The following is a 22368-nucleotide window of genomic DNA, read 5'->3' as shown; positions in this document are numbered from 1 at the left end:
TGCCATTACCTGTCCATAATTGTCTATCCCAGACACTAATCTGTTGAGGTTTAGTAAATCAAATGATGATCTAAGAGCCTGTCCAAGGGTCGTCAGCCCCGAAGCTTGCAAATTTTTCAATTCATTCATGAAAGTGGCATGGTTTTCCTTCCATCCAGCCTGTGAAAGAGCAAGAGATGGACACTTTTGCAACAGGTTTCTCTTTCTTGGGTGGGGGGCACACCACAGAGCAAGGCAGCCTGTCCAGTGTGAGAATGATGAGTGTGGAAAAGAGGTTAAGAGTTGAGCAGAACCACCAATCAGAAGCATTTCCATCCTTCCAAGTATCCCCCAGTTTCTCACTGCCACACAAAGCGTCTCACCCACTGCTTTTCCCATCCCAAGTATTGGCAGAGGTTTTTAGGGCTCATTCCAAGGTGTTTAAGTGAAGGATTACAAAAGGGCCTTTGAATCTCTGCTAATCCTCCAGTACTATTAAACACTACTGCTGAATTCCACTGGGTAGGAACATCGGCCAAATAAGCCATACTGCTTGATAGCCAGCAGGGTCTTAGCACAAAAAGATGCATTCTCTAAAGAGTGGCAGTGTAGCACAAGATGATGTTCCCAGGCTGCTTCTTTGAGCCATGAGAAAGAGGGGAATATTTGCTAAAAGGATCCATGGAACTGGAACACTCTCCTTTATCATGTACTTTACCCAGTAAATTTTATTTATTTATTTGATTTTTATACCGCCCTTCCAAAATGGTTCAGGATGATAAAGAGTACAATTTCTAGTAATGCTCCTGCACTATCAGTCGCAAATTCTTCCTCAACTTCCATCACTGCCCAAAGACTCTCCCTGTTTTCCGACTCCAGCTGCATGGAAGACACGTTCTTTCACTACACTGAACCATTCGGTTTAGAGTGATTGAGGCACGAGATGCCAGGCTGTGCATTTCAGATTAACCGGTTTCATTTGAATGAAATTAGTCATGTATATGGTATTTGAAGGTATTAATGTTTTATATATTTTATTGTTGTTATTGTTTCTTTTTCTTGTATTTACGCTGGCCTTGGGCCGAAAAAAACAAATACACATAGACTGAACCAGGTGTCCATTATGGCCACGCTCGTATTCTCAAATAAATTTCTCGGTCATCAGGTTGTAGAGAAACTTAAGCAGCAAGAACAGATTTGCTTCAAGAAAAAGCAACTTAGCACAGCACTGGCCATGTGCATGGACAAGTCCAGGAGCTTGCAGTCTAGATTTGATTGGCTACTCCAGCTGTTTGGAGATTAGAGCTCCCAGCATTCCCAGCCAGAGTGGCCAACAGTCAGGGATGATGGGAGCTGCCGGTCAAAAACAGCTGGAGGATTACAGTTGAGTAGCCCGGATCTAGATATCAACACAGAGAGACAATGGAAGGAGAGGGAGACAGGCAAGTGTGAACGGGGCAGAGCAGGCATTTGTTTCAGGAACGCATGGTTAGGATTACAGTGCAAGTGGAAGACTAAACTAGATAAAGGGTTTCACAGAAAAGGGGCATTTTGAAGGAAGCAAGGGGGAATCAGAGTCTGGGAGAAGCTTCTAGTGGCTACAGTGACTTCACAGTCCCTGACCCCCATCATGGAACTCAGTGCCAATTCCCATGCCTGCAAGCATCCCACACATCATTTCCTTTCCTTTCTGTACTAACTAGGGAACTACTTTGGATGTTAGGACAGATTACCCCTAACATCCAGGAAAGCTGGTCTTGTGGTAGCAAGCATGACTTGTCCCCTTAGCTAAGCAGGGTCCACCCTGGTTGCATATGAATGGGAGACTAGAAGTGTGAGCACTGTCAGATATTCCCCTTAAGGGATGGAGCCACTCTGGGAAGAGCATCCAGGTTCCAAGTTCCCTCCCTGGCAGCATCTCCAAGATAGGGCTGAGAGAGACTCCTGCCTGCAACCTTGGTGAAGCCGCTGCCACTCTGTGAAGACAATACTGAGCTAGATAGACCAATGGTCTGACTCACTATATGGCAGCTTCCTATGTACCCACCCCAGTATGGTAGCACTGCCTCAGACCATCACGCCTCCAGCTCATACTTAAGCTGCATTTATATAACATTTTTTAAAAAACATAATTGGTCAATTTTTCCTGTCTGTGCTGATCTTGCAAGGTATCGTCTTCTGGACTGCAAAGAAAAGGGTTGCATTCTAACTCGAAAGCCAAGGTTTTGATGAAGGTTCTAGCTGTCCAAGAGAACAGCAATTAAAGCCATTACAAAAGCCCAATTCTTACACCACATATCAGAAACAAAACAAAAAATTTAGTAGGAAGCATCCTTAAAAATCTAGGAACTTAATTCATAATGAAGAATACTAGTACTTTCGCTCTGAAAATAATTTGATTTAAATACTGACCAGAGACCAACAGTTAGTTACTGGCAGCATTGACAGAATTCACATAAGGAAATATGCAGAGTTTAGGATGAGTTACATCAGAAATCCCTAAGGCAGAGGATAGCCATGTTCTCTGCAGGAGTCTGACCAAACAAAGGCAGTTGGCATTTTAAAAAACTGCATGTTTCCCATCCAGAGAGGGAGGGAGTGTGTGGTATGCACAGCAGAAGCAGCTGAAGTCACTATCTTTAAAAGCTGCTCAAATCCCAAATTTCACAGCATGCCAGTCTGATGCCCACCCACTTTCTGGCAATCTAAACTCAGGCAACAAGCAGACAAAAATGGCTCTCAGCTAAAAGAAGCCAACTCCCTCACTGCCAGTTTGGCCCATACTGCTCTCCAAGAGCTGGTTCCTAGGGAAGTGTCCCCCATCCCCAAAATTGCTGAGTGGATGTTTTAGCACTTGTCTAAAAGAAGGTATCCTGTTGTGATGGATTTGCTAATGTGCTTGCACATAAGCCGCACCACCCACCGCGACCCAATTTCTCCCAGCTGGCCAGAAAGACTAGCAAGGAACAGCACTGTTGCCACATAGCTTATGGGGATTAGAAAAGTTGAATCAACACAGACAAATACTTGCAGGAATTGTAAAGGGGGCACACCCAAAGTGTGAAGGCCACCAACTCTAGGACGACGCAGGCAATTGTATGGAAGAATTCTTCCTTGGCCCATACTTTGTGTAGTTCTTTTCTAGGTTATGAGGCAGATGGGCTTACCTTCCTGCCCAGTATCTATCCCAGTCAATAGGAAGTCGGGATGGTTGTCTGCCCCCCACCCCTCAGACAGGGTCCCAATACAGTAGGGCTGCTCAACTTCGGCCTTCCTGCAGATGCTGGCCTAGAACGCCAATCATCCCTAGCTACTGGCCACTGTGGCTGGGAATTATGGGAGTTGTAGTCCAAGAACAGCTGGGGGCCCCTAAGTTGAGCAGGCCTCCAATACAGCCACAGATTATACCGCACTGCAAGACTAGTTCTGTTCAACCAACATCAGGCACCGTACATCGGCGTTTCTCAAAACCTGAGTCCGGGGATGATGGGAGTTGTAGTCCAGCAACAACTGGGGACCCACGTCTGAGAAAGCTTGCCACACATCATTCTAGTGGGATTGCTACATGACAGTCATGGACAGCTATCAAGATGGGAGTAAACACAGGACATGGGTCCTTTGAGCAGCAGAGTCCTACCATCTCCACCAAGAAAAGAGCAAGAATAGCCAAGTAACATCTAATGTTGAAGATAACGCACTACTTTTTATTGTGTCCAAATATGGATGACTAGCAGCTACTGGGAAGCAACCGACTGCTGAAAAGACCATGGACCACCCCACTGATGATTTGCCTTTTGGTTATCAATGACTTCCCACATGAGAATCTGGACTGATCCCTCACACCTGGGATTCTTTTATCAGGAACACACTCTCTTGCCCAGCACCTGACATGAAACAAAAGCAAGATTCCTGTGACACCCAGTTTCAAGTAACCAGAGGCGTGACTCTGGACTGAGAATCAGAAAGCTGCCACAAGGAGGGGCAGTGACACACAAGCAGAGTGCCAGAGAGAAGCGTGTATGTTTCCCCCTCCGCTCTCTCCCAGTTGCCAGTCTCCATGCCTTCTAAACTCCCAGTCTCTGCATGCCGACAATGAATCAATGCTTTGGCAAGCTCTGCTTTGGCACGTTAACAACATGCCACTTTGCAATTACGTAAGAACTTAATGGGCAAGTTTTAATGAAAGGCTTGTCACAAACAGGGTTCCCGAATACCGGCAGCACCTGGTTTTTCAAGCATTTAGTGGAGGCCCCACACCCAAACAAGTGGACCACACCACCACTCAGCCACTTCTAGTAACAGACAGGCCTTCCCTAGCACTCCAGAGCTTACCCTGAGCCTCAACATCCGTGTGGGAGACACATTAAAGCCAGAGTGGAAAGATCTGTTGAGGAGGAAGAGACATGCTCTTCTCCATTTCCGCCACAGATTCACAGAAGGAAAGCCAATGAGGCGCAGGAGAGCTTGGTATTAGAGACCACTTAAAGAGGTTCAGTCAGCAGTCTTGTTTTAATAATCAAGAGCAGGCATTTATTTAATTTACAGTGGTCCCTCGACCTATGAACTACTCAACATCCGATGTTTTCGAGTTACGAGCGACAAAAAAGACCGGAAGTAGTTGCCGGTTTAGATTCAGCTTACTCAACCTACGAATTTTTAGATGCAGTTTCCTCGACTTACGAATGTTTCCAGACTTCCGTGGTGCGCTCTTCGACTTACGAAAATTTCAACCTCCGAACATGCGTTCGGAATGGATTAATTACGTAAGTCGAGGGACCACTGTATGTTTATCTATTGCTCTTCATGTTTATCTAGTGCTCACATGCAGTCTCCACCTAACCAAGGTAGACAATGTATGCCAACTACCACAAAACCAGCTCTTCTCCCTGTCCCACATTCTGTCAGGTGTAGAATCTTCCTACACCAGTTACACTTTAACATAAGAACTGCCCTGCTGGCTCAGGCTCAAGGCCCATCTAGTCCAGCATCCTGTTTCCCACAGTGGCCCACCAGATGCCCTTGAGAAGCCCACAGGCAAGAGGTGAAGGAATGCCCTCTCTCCTATTGTTGCTCCTCTGCAACTGGTACTCAGAGGCATCCTGCCTTTGAGGCTGGAGGTGGCCTATAGCCCTCCGACTAGTAGCCATTGATAGGCCTCTCCTCCGTGAATTAATCTAAGCCCCTCTTAAAGCCATCCAGACTGTTGGCTGTCACCACATCTTGTGGCAGAGAATTCCATAGATTAATTATGCGTTGGAACACTTCATGGTTAGTTGGAGGGCTATGGGCCACCTCCAGCCTCAAAGGGAGAAGAGCTGGTTTTGTGGTAGTTGGCATACATTGTCTACCTTGGCAGAGAATTCCATAAGTTGATTATGCGTTGTGTGAAAAAATACTTCCATTTGCTGATCCTAAATTTCCTGGCAATCAATTTCATGCTATGACCCCTAAAATATCCCCTCAATCTTCTTTAGATATAAAATCCTTACAGTTGTGATAATGCTTCGATGGTTCACCATTTCTCCATTGGCTTGAACAGGCTCTTCTAGAATTGCTCTTGGACAAAGACTGAGGCCTTGTCTAGTCAGAGGAAAACCTCACAATACTGGTCTATCAGCAACTACCACAGCCCTGTCAGAACATATCCAACACTAAGCTCACCCACTCCTTCGCACAGAGCAGGCAGCTGCACAGGAACAGAAGATCTCTGGTAGACGTTTCCTTACACACAGAGGCATAACCCACTTTGAAAACCAGGAGGCAGTCTCTATTTTCTGTGGATTGAGGCTTCATCTTCATTGAGGCACCCCAATGATACGGCCTCACCAGAAATACATAGCCTTAAAAAGAAATCAACGAGCCCAGGAGTTCTCAAACTTGGGTCCCCAGATGTTGCTGGACTACAACTCCCATCATTAACTGTAAGATATTCCCCTTAGGGGATGTAGCTGCTCTGGGAAGAGCAGCTACAGGTTCCAAGTTCCCTCCCTGGCAGCATCTCCAGATAGGGCTGAGAGAGACTCCTGCCAGCAATCTTGGAGAAACCGCTGCCAGTCTGTGTAGACAATACTGAGCTAGATGGATCAAAAGTCTGACTCAATAGAAGACAGCTTCCCAGGCTCCTGTGCAACTCCTGGGCTAGCTCATCTAAAGCACACACACAGCATATGCCAGCAGTATTCACGACAACAGCTATGTAGCAAACAGGATATGCACATAGTTTCCAGATTACATCTGATCAGTGAAATCCAACTTTCAACGCATCCAAACATGGACAGAGAAAGATTGCCACAGAACACACAGTGTTGCATTTCTGAAACACCGGTGAAGGGAAGCAGATCAATCACTTTGTCCCTTTCCAATTTGCTACAGCTATGGAAGGCACCTGCATTACTTGCACAGCATCAGTAGTAGTTAAGCACTTTAAAAACAGGTTTAACAGGCAGGTGTGCTTTCTGACCAATTAAAAGGGCATTTACACCAGACCCCAAAAACTCACTATTAAGAACATACAAAAAATGAAGTTTGCTTGCTTCCCACTTCTCTAGACAAAGTCTTAGCATGTTGGGGGTGTGTGTGGGGGGGGGGAGTGTCTGTTCAGTCCCAATACTGCCAGAGCACGCACTCTGCTACAAAACCGAATGTGCCGTTTACTTTAAAAATATGTTAAACACAAGCCCTTAATTAAGCAAATATTGTCTGCATGTGTAATATTTTAAGCCACTTCTCACAGTCCCATTTCCGACTGCAAATTGCCAGGCCCACAGTCCTATATTGATACGTTCCATCTTTATCGCAAGGATATCAGCCTGTGTTCAGTACATACTCCTGCGTGAGGGTTAATCATTCCAACAGGGCATAGGAGAGCAATAGCAAGGAAATTGGTTGGGTTCCCAAGAGTGCCAAAACCACACCCCTCAGAAGCAGTGACAGAAAAGTCACTTTTAGCCCCATCTTAAACAGCCGCAGGGCCTAGAGATGACATCAAGTCCACCTGATCCTTTTGGCAGCAAAGGAGTCAGTAAATATCTCCTCATCCCCTCACAAAGATTGACAAGCAGGTATCCACAAACCTGCTTACAAGGGATGAGTGTCCCCTGCTCTCTGGTGAGCCTGACATCCGGCAACACACAGATCCACCCCCAGAGATGCCATTTCCATCACTATTCTTGAAAAGGCTGGGGGTGGGGGAGAGAGAGAGTCCCTTCTGAGCAGTGGAAGAGGCTCCTGCTGTTTCACCTCCGTATCTCAGCACAAATGAGAGAAGACCTTGTCTCTCTCCCAAAGTAGCTGGAGGGAAAGAAGAGGTTAGTGGCAACCACAAATAAGGACTAGCTAGGGAACAAACTAGCTGACCGAGCAAAGTCAGCTTTGCCCTCTGCTGAGCAAAGAGGCACCTTTTAAAAGTGGCGATTCTCTTTATTGAGCAGCGGGAGAGCAACTGGCCCTAACCATCCTCAGCACAGCATCCCTCCAGGGGCTGTTGCTGGTGTCTATCTTGTTTCTTTTTTAGATTGTGAGCCCTTTGGGGACAGGGGCAGTATTCTCTCTAATTTTTTTCATCTGTGTGCGGAATTAGATCTGTTCTGGGCAGCAATCTCAAGGCAGTGTGCGCACACACTGGGGCCTTCAGGGTGGGGCCTTCCCGATTCAACCGCAGTCGAATCTAAAACTAACTGAGCAGACAGTTAAAAGATGTGTGAGCGCATCTTAGAGCGAACACTGGACAGGGAGTCATCTTATTTATTTACTTCCTGTATGTATATCTATGTAAACTGCTTTGGTAACTTTTGTTGAAAAGCAGTATGTAAATATTTGTCATAAACCTAACATATTGAGACCTCTGTTTACAAGCAATATTGCAAACGGAATCTTTCAGGTTAATGCCAAGTACCTTTGCATTTTGCACTGATCACATCAGTTCTATAGGTGCCCTACTATCTTCCCTGTCCCAGATGATGTTGGCTACAACTCTCATAAATCCACAGGTGCAATGGCCTTTTTTTGTGGGGGGGAGCAGGGGGAGAGTTGTCAACAACAACAACAACAGGGAAACCCTGTTACAGGCAACACTATGTCCCATTTGCTTTGTTTTTAGACTTGTTCCTGGCCAAGAGCCACCAACACTGAAATTAGGGGGCTTATGGCTTGGTGGGGGTAGCCGCCCCTAAGCCAGCACTGCAACGGTCACCCCAAACACTAATCTGGAGTAGTCCAACCTAGCTCCTAGCCTCAACTTCGATTCCAAAATGCATGCAAGGGCCTAAATGATTCTACAACCATTCATGCCTTTCACTCCTGTTACTCATAAAGCACCATAAGCACTGAGGGCACTATATCATTATTAATTATATCCATCCATTAAATATAAATAAATAAATAAATAAATAAATAAAGCAAGCAAGCAAGCAAGCAGTTAAAAATCATCACCAATAAAATTATGTTCACCAAGGAAGCCTACAATCCTGAGCTCCTCAGTTCCCACCTCAGCGTCCAACCCACTGATATTCCCACCAGCAGAGCCACAAGCAGGCACTTTCTTTGGCTACGCAAGGCCTATCTAGAACCAGTCCCTTGAAAGCCAACTGTGCCTCCAGAAAGAGAAAGCAGCTTAGCTCAGAACAGGGTTGGAAGGAATGAAGTTCCACTTTCAGCCGTCCCTTACATAAGGAATGTCTACTCAATTTCCAGGCATAAAATGCAGTTTAAAAACACAAAAAACTAGGAAGAGTCATCCTAACCAGAGATTCAAAAGAATTTTCCAATAAGAAATCCAGAGAGACTAGCCAGAATGTGTATTGCCTGCCAGCCAGCCCCTTTAAGAGACCAAAGCAGAAGATGCAGGAAGGCCAAGAGGTTGGGAACGAAAACTGCCTCGGGGGTCTGACCCACAACTTTGCATCAGTGTGCATTATTTGCTCCTAATGTGTAAGAGTTCGAAATCCAGGCTTCATGTTCAGCCTCTGCAGAGCCCCCTCCCTCCATTCCTCAGTATATCAGCCGCATGGCCTTCCCAAATCTTCACACTTCCTCGCGTATCAGCCTCGGGTTCTGTGTGCCCTGAATAGCTAATATAGAGTTCCCCCAAGATGCAGTCTCTCTTTGTGAGCCCTGCAAGCAGTTTCAGTTTATGCCAAACGTTTGGTATCACTGCAGACTATCCATCCAGAAGACTTGCTGCAGAATGAAGTATTCAGATTGCAAAACAAAAATGAGAGACGTGTTTGGAAGACACACAGATCGTTTCGGCAAGAAGCTGAGAAACTGCAGGACATCTGGATGGCGCTTGGCTCCTGCCACAACCGTCACACCTACCACATTTCAGTGTCTGCAACTGGATCGTGCCCATCAGCTTTGGAGGACCTTCTCTGATCATCTTACTATTAGGTCATGGGTTTGCAAACTTGGGCCCCAGATGTTGGACTACAACTCCCATCATCCCCACAATGGCCTTTGGCCGATGTGACAGGGGATGATAGGAGTTGTAGTCCAACTCATCTGAGGACCCAAGTTTGTGAACCCCTGCAATACGTTTATTGAATGACACTTCCCTTTGCCTTTAAGAGGGGAGGAAACAATACGCAAGCAGTCGGGCAACCCTGCAACTGTCAAGAAAATGGATCCACAGGAGAACGTATCCTCCAGCAAGTAGCGGTATTAAGTAATCCGGAACACCACCATGTGAATACCTTATACTTCACATTGCTGCAATGCTACAACCTGTGGTCTCCCAGTGAGCAAACTGGGCCTCACAATCTCATGCATCCACATGGCCTGTAGGAAATCCCAAGCTTCTGTATACCTCCTCTGTACACTATGGAAAGAACGGGATCCATTCACACAACTATATTTGAACGCAAGACTGGATAATGGCTGCTCTACTTCAGAAGTTGACCTGTTAAGTGATATCCAATGTAATTTTAAGCACCTAGAACTCCCAAGAACCTGCCTGATTACAAGAAATTAGATGTTTGCTGAAAGGGGGCGGCTTCTGGAGGACAAGCCATCTCAAAGAGTGAAGAGTTGTAGAGCGCAAGGAAGCAAGAGAAACAGAATGCCCAAGGAGTTCGACCATTTCCCTTACAAAGGTTGATGGGGAGTTTACTGGGGTGAGGAGCAAGAGACACAGGAAGTGGGGCGCGGGTTCCCCATACATTTATAGGATTACTGTTAGAGAGCATGGAGAGAGAGATTACTCACTCAGACACATTAGAACTTGGATCAGTCAATGAAACCGATTGACTGTAGATTCAAGAAAAACAAAAGCAAGTCTGTCTCCACACAACTGCCGAATTAACTCGTGAAATCCCTTACCAGATTCAGCAATGGCCATTTAGACAGCTTTCGAGAAGTACTAGACAAATTCATAGATCGGTCAACTGCAAACGATGGAGCCTCCATGTGTTGCCGAAGGAAGGGGGGTTAGAGGTGGGCATATCTGTTGTGGTTTTTGCAGGGGCACATAACAAGCTACAGAAAGAATGGGGTAGATGACATCTAGCCTAATAATAAAACCGTTTTTATGATTAAGTTCCATTTCTGCCCTGTAAGCCATAAAAACATAGGAGCTCTGTTGGATCAGGTCAAGGCCCATCCACTCCAGCATCCAGTTCCCCACAGTGGCCAACTAGATGCCTCTGGGAAGCCCACCAGTTAAGAGATGGTACAGTCCCTCTCCCATTGTTGCTCCCCTGCAAGTGGTATTCAGAGACATACCTCTGAACCTGGGGGTAGCACGCAGCCATCAAAGCCCTCTTCAAACAAGGGAACATATACAGCAAAATAGGCAATTGCCTACTGCTGCTTACAGGTCAGTTCAGTTTCTCACCTTCAGAAGGAGCCAGACTGAACCAAACTATCATGTTAACTCCTTCCAGCTGGACTATATTTATTCCTCTGCTCCTATTCCAAGTCCTTCTTTGTAAAGGGTCAGCAGCAAAATGGAGCGAAAGTTAAGGTTGCACGTGTAATTCCAACACTGCTGTCCTTGCTTTGCAACTGGGAGATTTAAAAAACCTGCAGGAACTACAATCTGCAGTTTGAAGAAATTCTCTCCTCTCTGGGTTTTTACCCTTTAATCGTCACCTCTCAAGCAGATCACAGGGCACAGCTAGAAGGAAAGACATCATATCCTAAGTTATTGGTTTCTGTGTCTCAGACTAGAGGTTCCCCGGGCTAAATATAAGCAGACTTCACACAAGCAACATTTGCGGGGAGATGCATCTACTGCTTATTGTACAGCACACCAAAATAATTCAAGTTCACTCACCAGCTACATCATAATTAACTGCACTTGTGTGCCCGTAGACACATTCATACCAAGTGCAGGTGGCAGAGGTAACTAATGAGCAAAACTAGCAAGTATCTCCTCAGAGGGAGCATAGCCAACTCATACCTCTTGCTCAGCAAAGCAAGTGTGTGAAGGACAGAAGCCAGTATCTTGCCTTTTGGCTTCATTGGTAGGTACTCTTTACCATCTCATATGTATTCTGGGTTTGCATTGGAAGTTGACAAATTTAAAAAATGTTATTTCTTCTGATTCGCTGGCACCACTTCAAAACACTAGTCTCCACCACAGTCTTTACAACAGGGAGAGTTATGGACAAATTTGTTTTCAATGCTATTTGCATTTTTTTTGGCAGTTTTATTGGGGAAGGGGAAGAATGCTGTGTTCAAGTACTAAATAGGTGTAAGGAGAAGCATTTTTATGTCTTCTGTGGCACACTGTGAAGTACTGACGGATAGGGAGGCCTCTAACAATTTCAAGCCAGTTTCATTTAATCCAAAGGATCAACATGAAAGAGGAACTTAAAGATGACCACTCAAGGACAAAAACAGAAAGTGGGAGAATGTTTACATGTTTTCAGTGTTTTAAAAAAAGCCGATTATAATTTGTTGCTGGAAAAAGCGGCATCACGTTCCTTGGCTTCAGTCAGCACAAGAGGAAAATCACTACGGTCCTGTGTTCAGATCCATGTTCAAATTCAACCATGGACTCAGTGGGTGGCTTTCACCAAGCCACTATTTCTGACATTCAAGTCTTCTTGAAATATAGGAGGTGGCTGTAAAAATGACAAAGCAAAGGATTGTGAAACACCTTTTGAAAGCTAGAGCATCTTATAAACAAATCACTTTACAAAATACCCACTGCTAGCCCCACTACTGATACCAATCTTGGTCTCTGTTCATTGCTAAGGTTCATTCTAGATCAACAAAAGATAAGAGAACAAAACGGTTCTATGCAGACAATGCCCCAGCTAGCTCGACGATTCTCCAGAAGCATATCCAAAACTTCTAAGGGAAAGAGGTCTGGTTCAGGTAAGCCATTTTAAATTACTTTTGTTTGCCTGGGCTACTAGCAACAGCAAACAGCTATACATCACAAGTCAAACAGTAAGGAAGAGCAATTCTGAACTCCCAGGAGCAAGTATGACTGAAGAGAGTGCACAGAACATGTTGTTCTAGGAGAAGTGTGAATGGAGGGCAGAACAGCAAGGCCAGACAGCCTCCTCAGTGCTACTTAAGCGTTCCAAAATGGAGGCACAACAGCAAATATCAGCTGCCTGCTCCCAGCTAAATGAGAAGTCACAGAGTGGGAAAGGGTAAAGAAAGCAGTCTCTGGAACACTGCTAGAACAACAGACATTACTGCTGTTAAGGTCAATCACCTTTTTCTTCCTTCAAGCTCTTCTACAACACAAGAGCATCCAGGGACTGAAGGCACATTTTTGAAAAAAGCTAGAGCAGAGTAATTTTTTCACCTGTTTCCTGAGAACATTTATTTTATTTTTTACATTTTATATCCCGCTCTTCCTCCAAGGAGCCCAGAGCAGTGAACTACATACTAGAGTTTCTCCTCACAAGAACCCTGTGAAGTAGGTTAGGCTGAGAGAGAAGTGACTGGCCCAGAGTCACCCAGCTAGTTAAATGGCTGAATGGGGATTTGAACTCGGGTCTTCCCAGTCCTAGTCCAGCACTCTAACCACTACACCATGCTGGCTCAAACAAGTGAAAATTTATGACACTTAATGTCATCTTTGCTATTGGGTATGAAGACGCAGCAACCCTTATAGCTGATCCTTAACAACTGTGATAGATGAACTAGAGAAAATAGATCTCTACTGACAGACAAGCAGAGGAACCCTGCTGGCAGTGAAAAGGTCTCCTGCCTTTGTCGGCAGAAAGGAGAAGTTGGCAACAAAAAAATAGTGGAGGAATAGTAGGCTAAGGAGTGAACCCCATCAGAATAGGGAGCCATCAGCTGCAAAGGGTTCATCTCTGGGGCCCAGAAGATTGGGCAGGAAGATGTTTATTTTAGAATTAAAAAAGCTTTGAGTGTCTCAAAAACTGCTGTAAATTAGTGGCAGTAAATACTTGGGGTTCATCTAGGCACTAAGAACATCGAGATGCTACAAAACATGGCAACCCGATGTCTCCTTTCCTCTGCAGTGCAAGATGATCACATACATCATATGTCTCCACTACATGACACAGGGAAGTTTGACACAGGGTGGTCCTCTGGGGCAGCAGGCTCAGACAACTCTCCACTTCTAGATTTCTTTCTACAAGGGAGGTGTGGGAGAATTGGGGAAATATAAGCAAAAGAATTTATTATCTGTACAGAGGCAGGATAGAGAAGAGAGACAGGGCTATTCATTTTTAAAGATATTCAAAATCCACTAGGTGCTGCAGAAGGGTAAAGTGAGCAAGCCCTTGCCCACAGATTACAAGGAGAGCAATTGAGGCTTGTTGCAAAAAAGGAAAACCTTTTACAGGCTAGGAGTGAGATGGAAAGCAGGTGGCCCTGCTTTAAGGGACAGGAAAAGGACACAAACACATAGGGCAAGCAGCAACCTCTGTTGACCCCCCCCCCAATCAACCAGGGAGTCCCACCCTGAAGAAACCAGAGGAGCAATGTGTACTGGACAAGTGCAAGTCTTACGATTTATTGTATTTTCACAGCACCATCCATGAAACATGGCAGTTCATGGGGGAGGGAGAGAGATATCTCTGTACTGCAGAGCTTCTAATTGTGAAAGAAAAATATGGACACAAGGGAGTCAGCAGAGCAAAGGGGAGCAGAATGGAGATGGAGTAAATACCATTATGTCATCTGTGGTACTGAGAAGGAGAGGACAGGGCTGCCTTAAAGGGTTCACAAAGAACATGACACAAGGTACAGCCCGCCCCCAGGAGAAAAATGGGAGAGGGAGAAGTGGGGGGGGGAGAGAGAGACAGGAAAAGACTGTGATTACGCCATTCATGGTCCATGGCGCTTGACAAAGCAGGATAGGAGGGAGACTCTGCCCCAAGGGGCTTACAATCTAGAACACAACACGAGGGAGACCCCAGAGGGAGGGGAGAGGGGGGAGGGGAGGGGCGGGACAGAAAAACCCAGAGGGAGGGGTGCTGAGTGTGTGTAATAGGTCGACGAGGCCCCTCCCCTCAAGGGGCTGCTCCTGGACCCTCAACCCTACCCACCCACCCCGGAAAAAATAAAAATAATAAAAATAAAAAGGACTGAAGAGCGAGGAGGCCCAGCCCCTGTTGGCTGGGGGAGAGAGGGGCAGGCCAGCCCGCCCCGCGTCGCCAGCGTGGGGCGGGCTGAAGCCTGGGAGGGGGAGGGAGGCGGGGCATGCGCGGCTCGGCCGGCCGTTCCCTCCCCCCGCCCCCCCCCGCACCGCGCCTGCCTCCTCTCCGTCCCTCCCTCCCTCCCTCCATCTCAGCAGCGCCCTCAGCCTCTCGCTCGCCTCCATACAAAAGCAAAATGTCCGCCATCTTCGCAGGCTGCGCCGCCCGCCGGGGCCCAGGCCGGAGGAGCCCGGGAGGGAGAGCGGGCGGGAGGGGTGGGGGTGGGAGGAGGGAAGGGGCCGGGGAGCGGGCTCAGGAGCTGCAGCAGCTAGAGGGGGACGCGGGCGGGGGGGGGGGGGAAGGAGGGAGAAAGAGATGCCCCCCCCTTGCCGCGAGGGAGGAGGGGGAGGAGCGGGCCGCGCGGGCTGCTGCTGCTGCTGCTGCGCCCCTCGCTCCCCGCCCGCCCGCCTTACCTTGATGCAATACGGCGCCTCGTCGAAGGTGACCAGCATGTACCTGTCGCCGCGGCTGGCCGGGTCTCGGGCCCGCAGCTGCGGAGAGAGAAAGGGGAGGGGGGGAGAGAGAGGAAGCGGGGGGGAACGTGAGATCACCGGGAAGAGAGGCGCGGGGCGGCGGCGGGTGCGTGTTTGCTCCGCTCCGGGGGGGGCGGGGGCTTCCCGGAGGGACACGTCAGGGGGAGAGCGGGGCGGGGGGGAGGGAGGGAGAGAGAGAGAAGCCGGGCCGGGCCCCACCTTCATAAAGAGCTCGACGGCGCCCTTGGCGATATCCAGGTAGCTGGTGCCCAGATACGCCCGCTGGTTCATGGAGGCGGACGTGTCTATGAGGAACAGGAGGATCGGCATGGTCCGCGCGAGCCCTGCGGCAGCCCGCCTAGCCTAGCCGCGCTGTGCTTTGCCTCCTCCGCCCGCCCCTTGGCTGCTGCCGCCCCCTCCTGCTCCCCCACCGCTGCTGCTGCCTCTGCCGCCTCCGCCTCCCCCTCCCCAGCCGGCCGTTCCCCGGCTGCCGCCAGCGCCGCCTCCCGTGCGACCCTCCGCCTCGAGCTGCCCGTATTGACTGAGAGAGACTCTGGCTCTCAACTTCTCTGCCCTGAGCCTTCCTCCGCCAGCGGAGGAGGAGGAGGAGAGGGAAGCACGTGATCCCAGGCCGCCCGCCATTGGCCGCCGCGGCCGCTGCGATTTGCATAGGCATGATGAGAGAGGATAGGGCCTCGGGGGCGGAGCTCTGGTGGCGGGGGGGGGGGGAGTTGGAGAGAGGGAGGGGCGGGCCCTGGCCTTGCCCTCCAGGGGTGATTGACAGGAGGAGCGTGGTGGGGGGAGCCCCAGCGTGCCAGCCGTGCAACAGTTTTGGGCCAAGGCGGAGGGAGCGCTGTGCGGCCGCCGCTGCGCCCCTCCCCGTGGTGGATGCCAGGCAGGCGGGCGGAGGGAGGACTGCCGACGCAGCTTTTTGCTTCCCCCCTGCCCCGGTGCAGGTAGTTGGTTCTCGGCCCCCTTTTTTTCAGCAGGGCTTGCTCCCGAGTAGAGCGCTTGCCGGCCTCCCGAAGCGGAGTCTTCAGCGTGCACTAGCAGGCAGAAGGGCGAAGTCTCTCTCCAATCGGGTCGCCTTAGGCCAGCTCGAGGCCCGTGGACTCGGAAGTCAGGCTCACTGAAGGGCAGCACAGCAGCGCCTGGGCGGGGGGTGTCATTGCCGAGCAAAGGATCTGGCCCCACACTGCCTTGCAGGCGGAGTGGAGGGTGCGCGGCGCGCCCAGCTGAAGGATCGGGTCGGCCACGCCGGAGTCGGCGTGCTGAGCCTCGATCGCCAGCGCCCGGCTGGCTCTTGCCTGGCAGTGCGTCCTGCGCCGCCAGTAGGCGCGTTCTCACGCGCTCCGGAGGCTGCCCTTTGGGAGCTGCACCTCCGCGCGGCGCGACTGCTCGTTCCCCGCAAGCTGCGGGTTCACACGATTCAGCCAGGCGGCGGCAGAGGTCACGTGTCTTCCGAGCCGGAACGGCACGTCGCCTAGAAGTGCTGAGCTGTGCAGCACCAGGCCGCTTGGGAAACTCCTTTACGGGTTAAGAGCAACGTGGAAGAGACAAGCGGGCGGTCTTTTGCTGCTCCCTGCGGCGCTTGCTGGTGGGGAGAAACAACACACCGACAAGGAGGTCATTCACACAATAACATCTGTGTTCTTGGGAACACAGGAAGCTGCTAAATGCGGAGTTAGACAATTGATCCATCTAGCTTAGTACTGTCTGTCTTGGAGATGCTGCCAGGGAGCGAACTTGGAACCAGGATGCTCTTCCCAGAGTGGCTCCATCGCGGAAGGGAATCTCTGACAGTGCTCTCCCCCACATCAAGTCTCCCATTCATATGTAACCAGGGTGGGCCCTGCTTAGCTAAGGGGGCGAGTCATGCTTGTTACCACCAGACCAGCTCTCCTAGGGTTTGGGAGCTGTGTTTGCTGCTCCCCATTTTCAGCTGTGTGGAAGCAAAGTAGGAGGGAAAGCTACCCAGGTTTTCCTCCTACCTTGCTTCCACACAATCAGAAATTGGGAGCACACACTGATTGTGTGTTTCTGATTGTGTGTATGATCTCAAGGTCTCTTCTGAAAAAGAAGGAAGCACCTACAACAGCATGCTGCTTCTTTCCTATGTTCTGGTGATAGTTCAGGGCCTGGGGGGGAGCTACTGGAGATCCCTCCTGGCCTCCCTCCTCCTACCACACAGGGTGGCACTCTGGCAATACCTGGATCTGTCCTGGTTTTTTTTCTTCTTCTTTATCCTCCTGCCCTTCCTCCAAAGAACTCACACATAGTGTCACAGCACCTCTTGTTTTGTGTTTATTTTATTGTTTTATTGTATATCTCCCAGTTTATTTTTCACAGGAAAGAAGCCTAAACATTTTCAAAAATAAATGTTATCCTCACAGCAACCCTACATTAGACTGTGTACAGCCAGAAACTCCGTGGCTAAATATGAGGTCCTCATCTAGCCAAATTGATACAACTCCCATCATTCCCAGTCACAATGGCTGAAGGCCATTTTGGCTAGGGATGATGAGAGTTGTAGTCCAACAACATCTGGAGAACCCAGCTTGACAACCCCCTGATTGTGATTAATGGCACATTAAGTCAGAGTGGCCGACCTGCGGCTGTCCTGCGGCTGTTGGACTACAACTCCCATCATCCCCTGCCATGATAATGGGCGGGGGGTGATGGGAGTTGCCGTCCAGCAGCAGCTGGAGAGCCTTGGATCGGCCACTCCTACAGCAGGCATTACACCACACTGGGAGTGGCTTTGCAAGGATTAGGAGATTTGGCTTTCTACCTGCTTAAAATGGCTATCTGGCAACTAGTCATTGGCCAGGGCTAGCTATCTCAGCATTTTCAGGAGAGGGGCCAAAGTGCATTGAGCAAACAACGGCACCAGCTTAGAGTTGGCCAGCTCTGTCTCTCTCTCACAAGGTTGTGTTCTGCCACTCCTGACTGCTGCCTGCACACCTACAGTGTCACCACTTTGTGCTGCTGTGCCAATTAACCCCAAATAACATCAGCCGCTGCTGCTACAGCCACACACTCGCAACTGCTAATGCAGATGGTTTACAGTTTTAGCCCTCCTGACATTCAAGAGCGGCCTTTTAGCCTGACACCCACCCTGTGAAATAGGTGAGCTTAAGGAGCCTACGGCCACCCAATGAGCCCTACAGCTGAGCAAGGATCCAACCTCCTCGCGCCCAAGCCAAATGCTCTGTCCGCTGACTCTGATCAGAAGCCAGCAGGGACAGGGCTGACCCGGTTTGCACAGTGCAGGGAAAGCCGGGCCACCCCTGCCTGGAGAACACCAGCAGTGGGTGTCACCATCCAATGACGACACTGCATGACTGTTATGACAAATTAAGCTCTGCATGCCAAAGGCACAAATCCCTTTCCTTCAAATCGACAACAAAGAATCGACTCTGCCCTACACTCATCACACTGCTGTAGTTGTTAGAAAGTATATCAAGTAACATGCTCTTAAAATACACTGCTTTTTTTGCAGTTAAGCTGGAATATGTCCATGACCAGGCCCTGCCCCACATCATGCCATTACTTGATTTGTCCTTCCCTTTATTCAGATCTGAAGCTGACTCATACTGAATCGGATTATTTGTCCATCTAGCTCAGAATTGCCTACACCAAATGTTCTCATCTTTGGGACCCCAAATGTAGATGGACTGCAACTCCCATCATCCCCAGTCAAGGGCCATTGTGGCTGGGCATGATGGGAGCTGTAGTCCAACAATATCCGGGGACCCAAGGTTGAGAACTCCTGACCTCCACTCACTGGTAGCAGCTCTCCTGGGTTTATACCAGGGCATCTTAGCAGCCCTATCTGAAGTTACCAGGAATCCAACCCGTTAAATGCAAAGGAATTGGGAGAACCTGGAAAGAGCATCTGCGTGCTTGCATGCAGAAGATTCCAAGTTCCTTCCCTGGCGTCTCCAAGATAGGGCTGAGGGAGACTCCTGCCTGCAACCTTGGAGAAGCCGCTGCCAGTCCCGTGAAGACAATATGGAGCTAGATCAGTGATTCTCAAACTTGGGTCCTCAGATGTTATTGGACTTCAACTCCCATAATCCCCAACCAAAGGCCACTGAGGCTGGGGATTATGGGAGTTGAAGTCCAATAACACCTGAGGACCCAAGTTTGAGAATCCCTGAGCTAGATGGACCAAGGGTCTGACTCTCTATAAAGCAGCTTCCTATGTTCCTATGCTCTACCCCTGAGCTTCTCACAACTGGATCTTGTGGGTGGTGGAAATGCTCCCCGCACCCTTCTTATAAAACCTAGCTTGGCTTCTCTGTTTCCATTTGATATATGCCACTGTCAAGATTATTTAATAATGAATTGTCCATAATTATTGCTTAAACGTCCGAAGGAATGCGGTCGGGGGCGCTCAAGTCTGAAAAACCGAACGACACAAGTGTGTGCTCAGCTCTCTTTTTCAGATGCATTACCCCCAAACCATGTCCATGAAACATGCAGTTCTGTGTACACCTGTGCTCACAGCTTCTGAATATTAGCAAGTCTGATGGAAAAACCAGAGGAGGTGGAATATTTTAAAGTAAATCCAATGCAGATGAAAGCAGCCGGACTGACAGAACAGGGATCTGAGGCCATGTCTGTGCTGCAGGTTGTTTACAATGCCATCCTAAATGCATTTAACTAGTTGGAAATTGATTTCAGTGGGACTTGTTTCCAAGGAAGCATGCTCCAGACTGCCACCATTGTGTGTGGGTTTGGTTCTTGTTGCTGACAGCGCTTGCATGGGGGGTTGCCTTGGAATACTTTTTGGAAACTTCAATTCGTACAAAATGTGGCTGCTACGTTACAAACGGGAACCAGTTCTAGGGAACATCTCTTGTCATTTTCAAAGCAGCCAGCCCATTTCCGGGCAAATTCAAAATGCTAGTGGTGGCGGTTGTGTACGGCCTATGTATTGTTTACATTTTTAATTCCGGATTTTCTGACGATGTAAACTCTTTTCTGACATGTTCATACCTGTGTGTTTGTATTTTATAGTCCCCTGAGGAAGAGGCTCATACCTTGAAACATGCTGGGACTTTCCCCAGCAATAAATCATCCTTGCACTATCCTTATTATTATTTTTTTCTTGTTTACACAGTCAGGCAGGTGTTATTGACTGGTTTGTTTTATCCAGACATCCTTCAAGGCCTCTTTTCTCGTCCTCTACTGTTTGATGGACTTGCAGCATTCTTCTTCCACCTGAGCTGCGAGGGAGGTATAGCCTATCTACATCACTGCGGGGGTGCAGAGCATGATGGATGGTCATTATTTTCCTGGTCTTACGATCTAGCGTCTCTAGCTCTGCCTGGGTCCAGTCTATTATTCCTGCAGTGTATCTGATAACAGTTATAGCCCAGGTGTTTATGGCTTGTATGGTGTTCCCGCCATTGAGTTTGGACTTTAGGATTTTTCTAACTCTCCTGATGTATTCACTTCCAATTTTTCTTTTAACTTCAATGTGTGCGATGTTATCAGCCCGGAGAATGCCCAAGTATCTGTAATGTTCTTTCTCTTCCAGGTTCTTGATGTTGCTTCCATTGGGCAGTTCTATTCCTTCTGTTTTTGTTATTTTTCCTCTGTTCATTATTAATGCAGCACACTTGTCTAGTCCAAACTCCATTGCTATATCGCTACTGAATATATGGACAGTGTTTAGCAGTGATTCGATTTCTAACTGGGACTTTCCATACAACTTCAGATCGTCCATGTACAGCAGATGGTTTATTTTACTTGATGTTTTGAATGTTTGGTATGTGAGGCCTGTTTTGTTTAGTATTTGTGAAAGTGGAGTCATGGCGATTACAAACAACAGAGGGGATAGTGAGTCCACTTGGAAAATGCCTCTTCTAATGCTAACCTGTCCAAGTGTCTCGCCATTGATTGTTAACTGTGTACTCCACATGCTCATTGCTTTTTAAATAAATATCTGAATGTTTTTGCTGACACCAGTTGTTTCTAAACATTGTAATATCCATGTGTGAGGCAATGAGTCGAAGGCTTTCTTGTAGTCAATCCATGCAACACTTAGATTTCTCTTGCAATTTTCTAAAATCATTTTGTCAATCAGCAGCTGGTCTTTTGTGCCTCTGGTGTTCGGGTGAGTTTTCCCAGTTGTTAGCCATTGTTCAATATCACCTCCTTGCAAAATGTGATTGAACTGTTTTGATGTTTATGAAGGCTTGTTAGGTGTTTAAGCCAAAAGCCATGCAGTTCATCATCACCTGGTGCAGTCCAATTTTTAATTTTCTTTGCTCTTTCACTTATTTATTCTGGTGTTGTTATTAGATCTTGCATTTGTTGGTTACATTTTTCAACCTCTTTCACCCAGCCTGCTTTTTTATTATAGTCTATTGGATTGTTCCATAATTTCCCCCAGAATTGCACTGTTTCTTCTTTATTTGGTGTTTCTATGTTTCTTGAAGTTTCTCCTTCTATGCTTTGGTAGAAGCGTCTCTGATTCAATTGGAATTGGAGATTCTGCCTGTGTTGTGTAATTCTGGCTTCGTATCTGCTAATCTTCTTTGACACTGCTGTTATTTGCTGCTTTATTATTTCCAGGACTTCTCTAATTTTCCTTGAATCTAGGTGGTATTTTTGGATCAGATACTGTTTGGTGTTTTCATTCTTCAGCTTCTTGTCTTTCATATCTTTCAATTTACTTGCATCTGATCTAAGCCTGGCAATGTTATTTTCTAATCTAATCTTCCATTTAGGTGATATACTACTTTCTTTTTTTTTTTCAGGTCCATTGATCTTATATCCGAGCTCTTGTGTTGTTATTGTTGCTGTACATTAGTTAGTTTGTTTCTTGCAAGTTATTGGTTGTTATTTCTGCAAGTGCAGCATTGACATCTTTTAATGCCTGAGCAAGTTGTTTTTTGGCAACTGTTTTTAGCGCTGGAAGTCGAACCCTGGTGGTTGTTTGGTTCATGTGCTCAGTTATTTTTTGCTTTAGTTTTTGTTGCTTTTCTGTTAAATGGCATTTGGGTTTTTGAGGTGAAGGCAAAGGGGAGGTTGCCTGGTTTTGATTTTGAAACAGTTCAGCAACAGTGGCATCCTCAATTTCCAACACCTCCTCCACCTGCGCCTGAGCAACTTCTTCAATTGGTGGTAATTCTTCTTCCATATCTTGAGCCTGTGTTGCTCTTTGCAGTTCTTCCAGCTCTACTCCTGTGAATACTTTGTTTCTTATTATGAATCTTCTCTGGTCTGCTAGCCTTTGTTCTGTTATTTCTGTATCTGGATGCTTCCTTTCC

The 22368-nt window shown here is 47.8% G+C and overlaps 1 protein-coding gene across 5 annotated transcripts in view; it reads right to left on the bottom strand.

Annotated features, from left to right (window-relative positions):
- LOC128335486 (integrator complex subunit 6-like) overlaps nucleotides 1–15684 on the bottom strand; it is a 39354-nt gene extending 23670 nt beyond the window's left edge. For 2 of the 5 annotated variants that reach the window (XM_053273853.1, XM_053273856.1), the window contains exons 1-3: nucleotides 15302–15684; nucleotides 15023–15100; nucleotides 10–159 (exon numbers count right to left, since the gene is read on the bottom strand). In XM_053273853.1, the coding sequence (XP_053129828.1) occupies nucleotides 10–159; nucleotides 15023–15100; nucleotides 15302–15412 (339 nt within the window). In that variant the 5' untranslated portion in view covers nucleotides 15413–15684. Of the gene's footprint in view, nucleotides 1–9; nucleotides 7915–14080; nucleotides 14349–15022; nucleotides 15101–15301 lie in introns of those variants that run through there. The other 3 variants (XM_053273854.1, XM_053273855.1, XM_053273852.1) reach the window with 3 other exon arrangements.
- Nucleotides 15685–22368: the final 6684 nt, after the last annotated feature.

This window comes from Hemicordylus capensis, chromosome 11 (assembly GCF_027244095.1).
Source record: "Hemicordylus capensis ecotype Gifberg chromosome 11, rHemCap1.1.pri, whole genome shotgun sequence".
Lineage (NCBI taxonomy): Eukaryota > Metazoa > Chordata > Lepidosauria > Squamata > Cordylidae > Hemicordylus > Hemicordylus capensis.
This window is presented reverse-complemented; position numbering and strand designations above follow the sequence as displayed.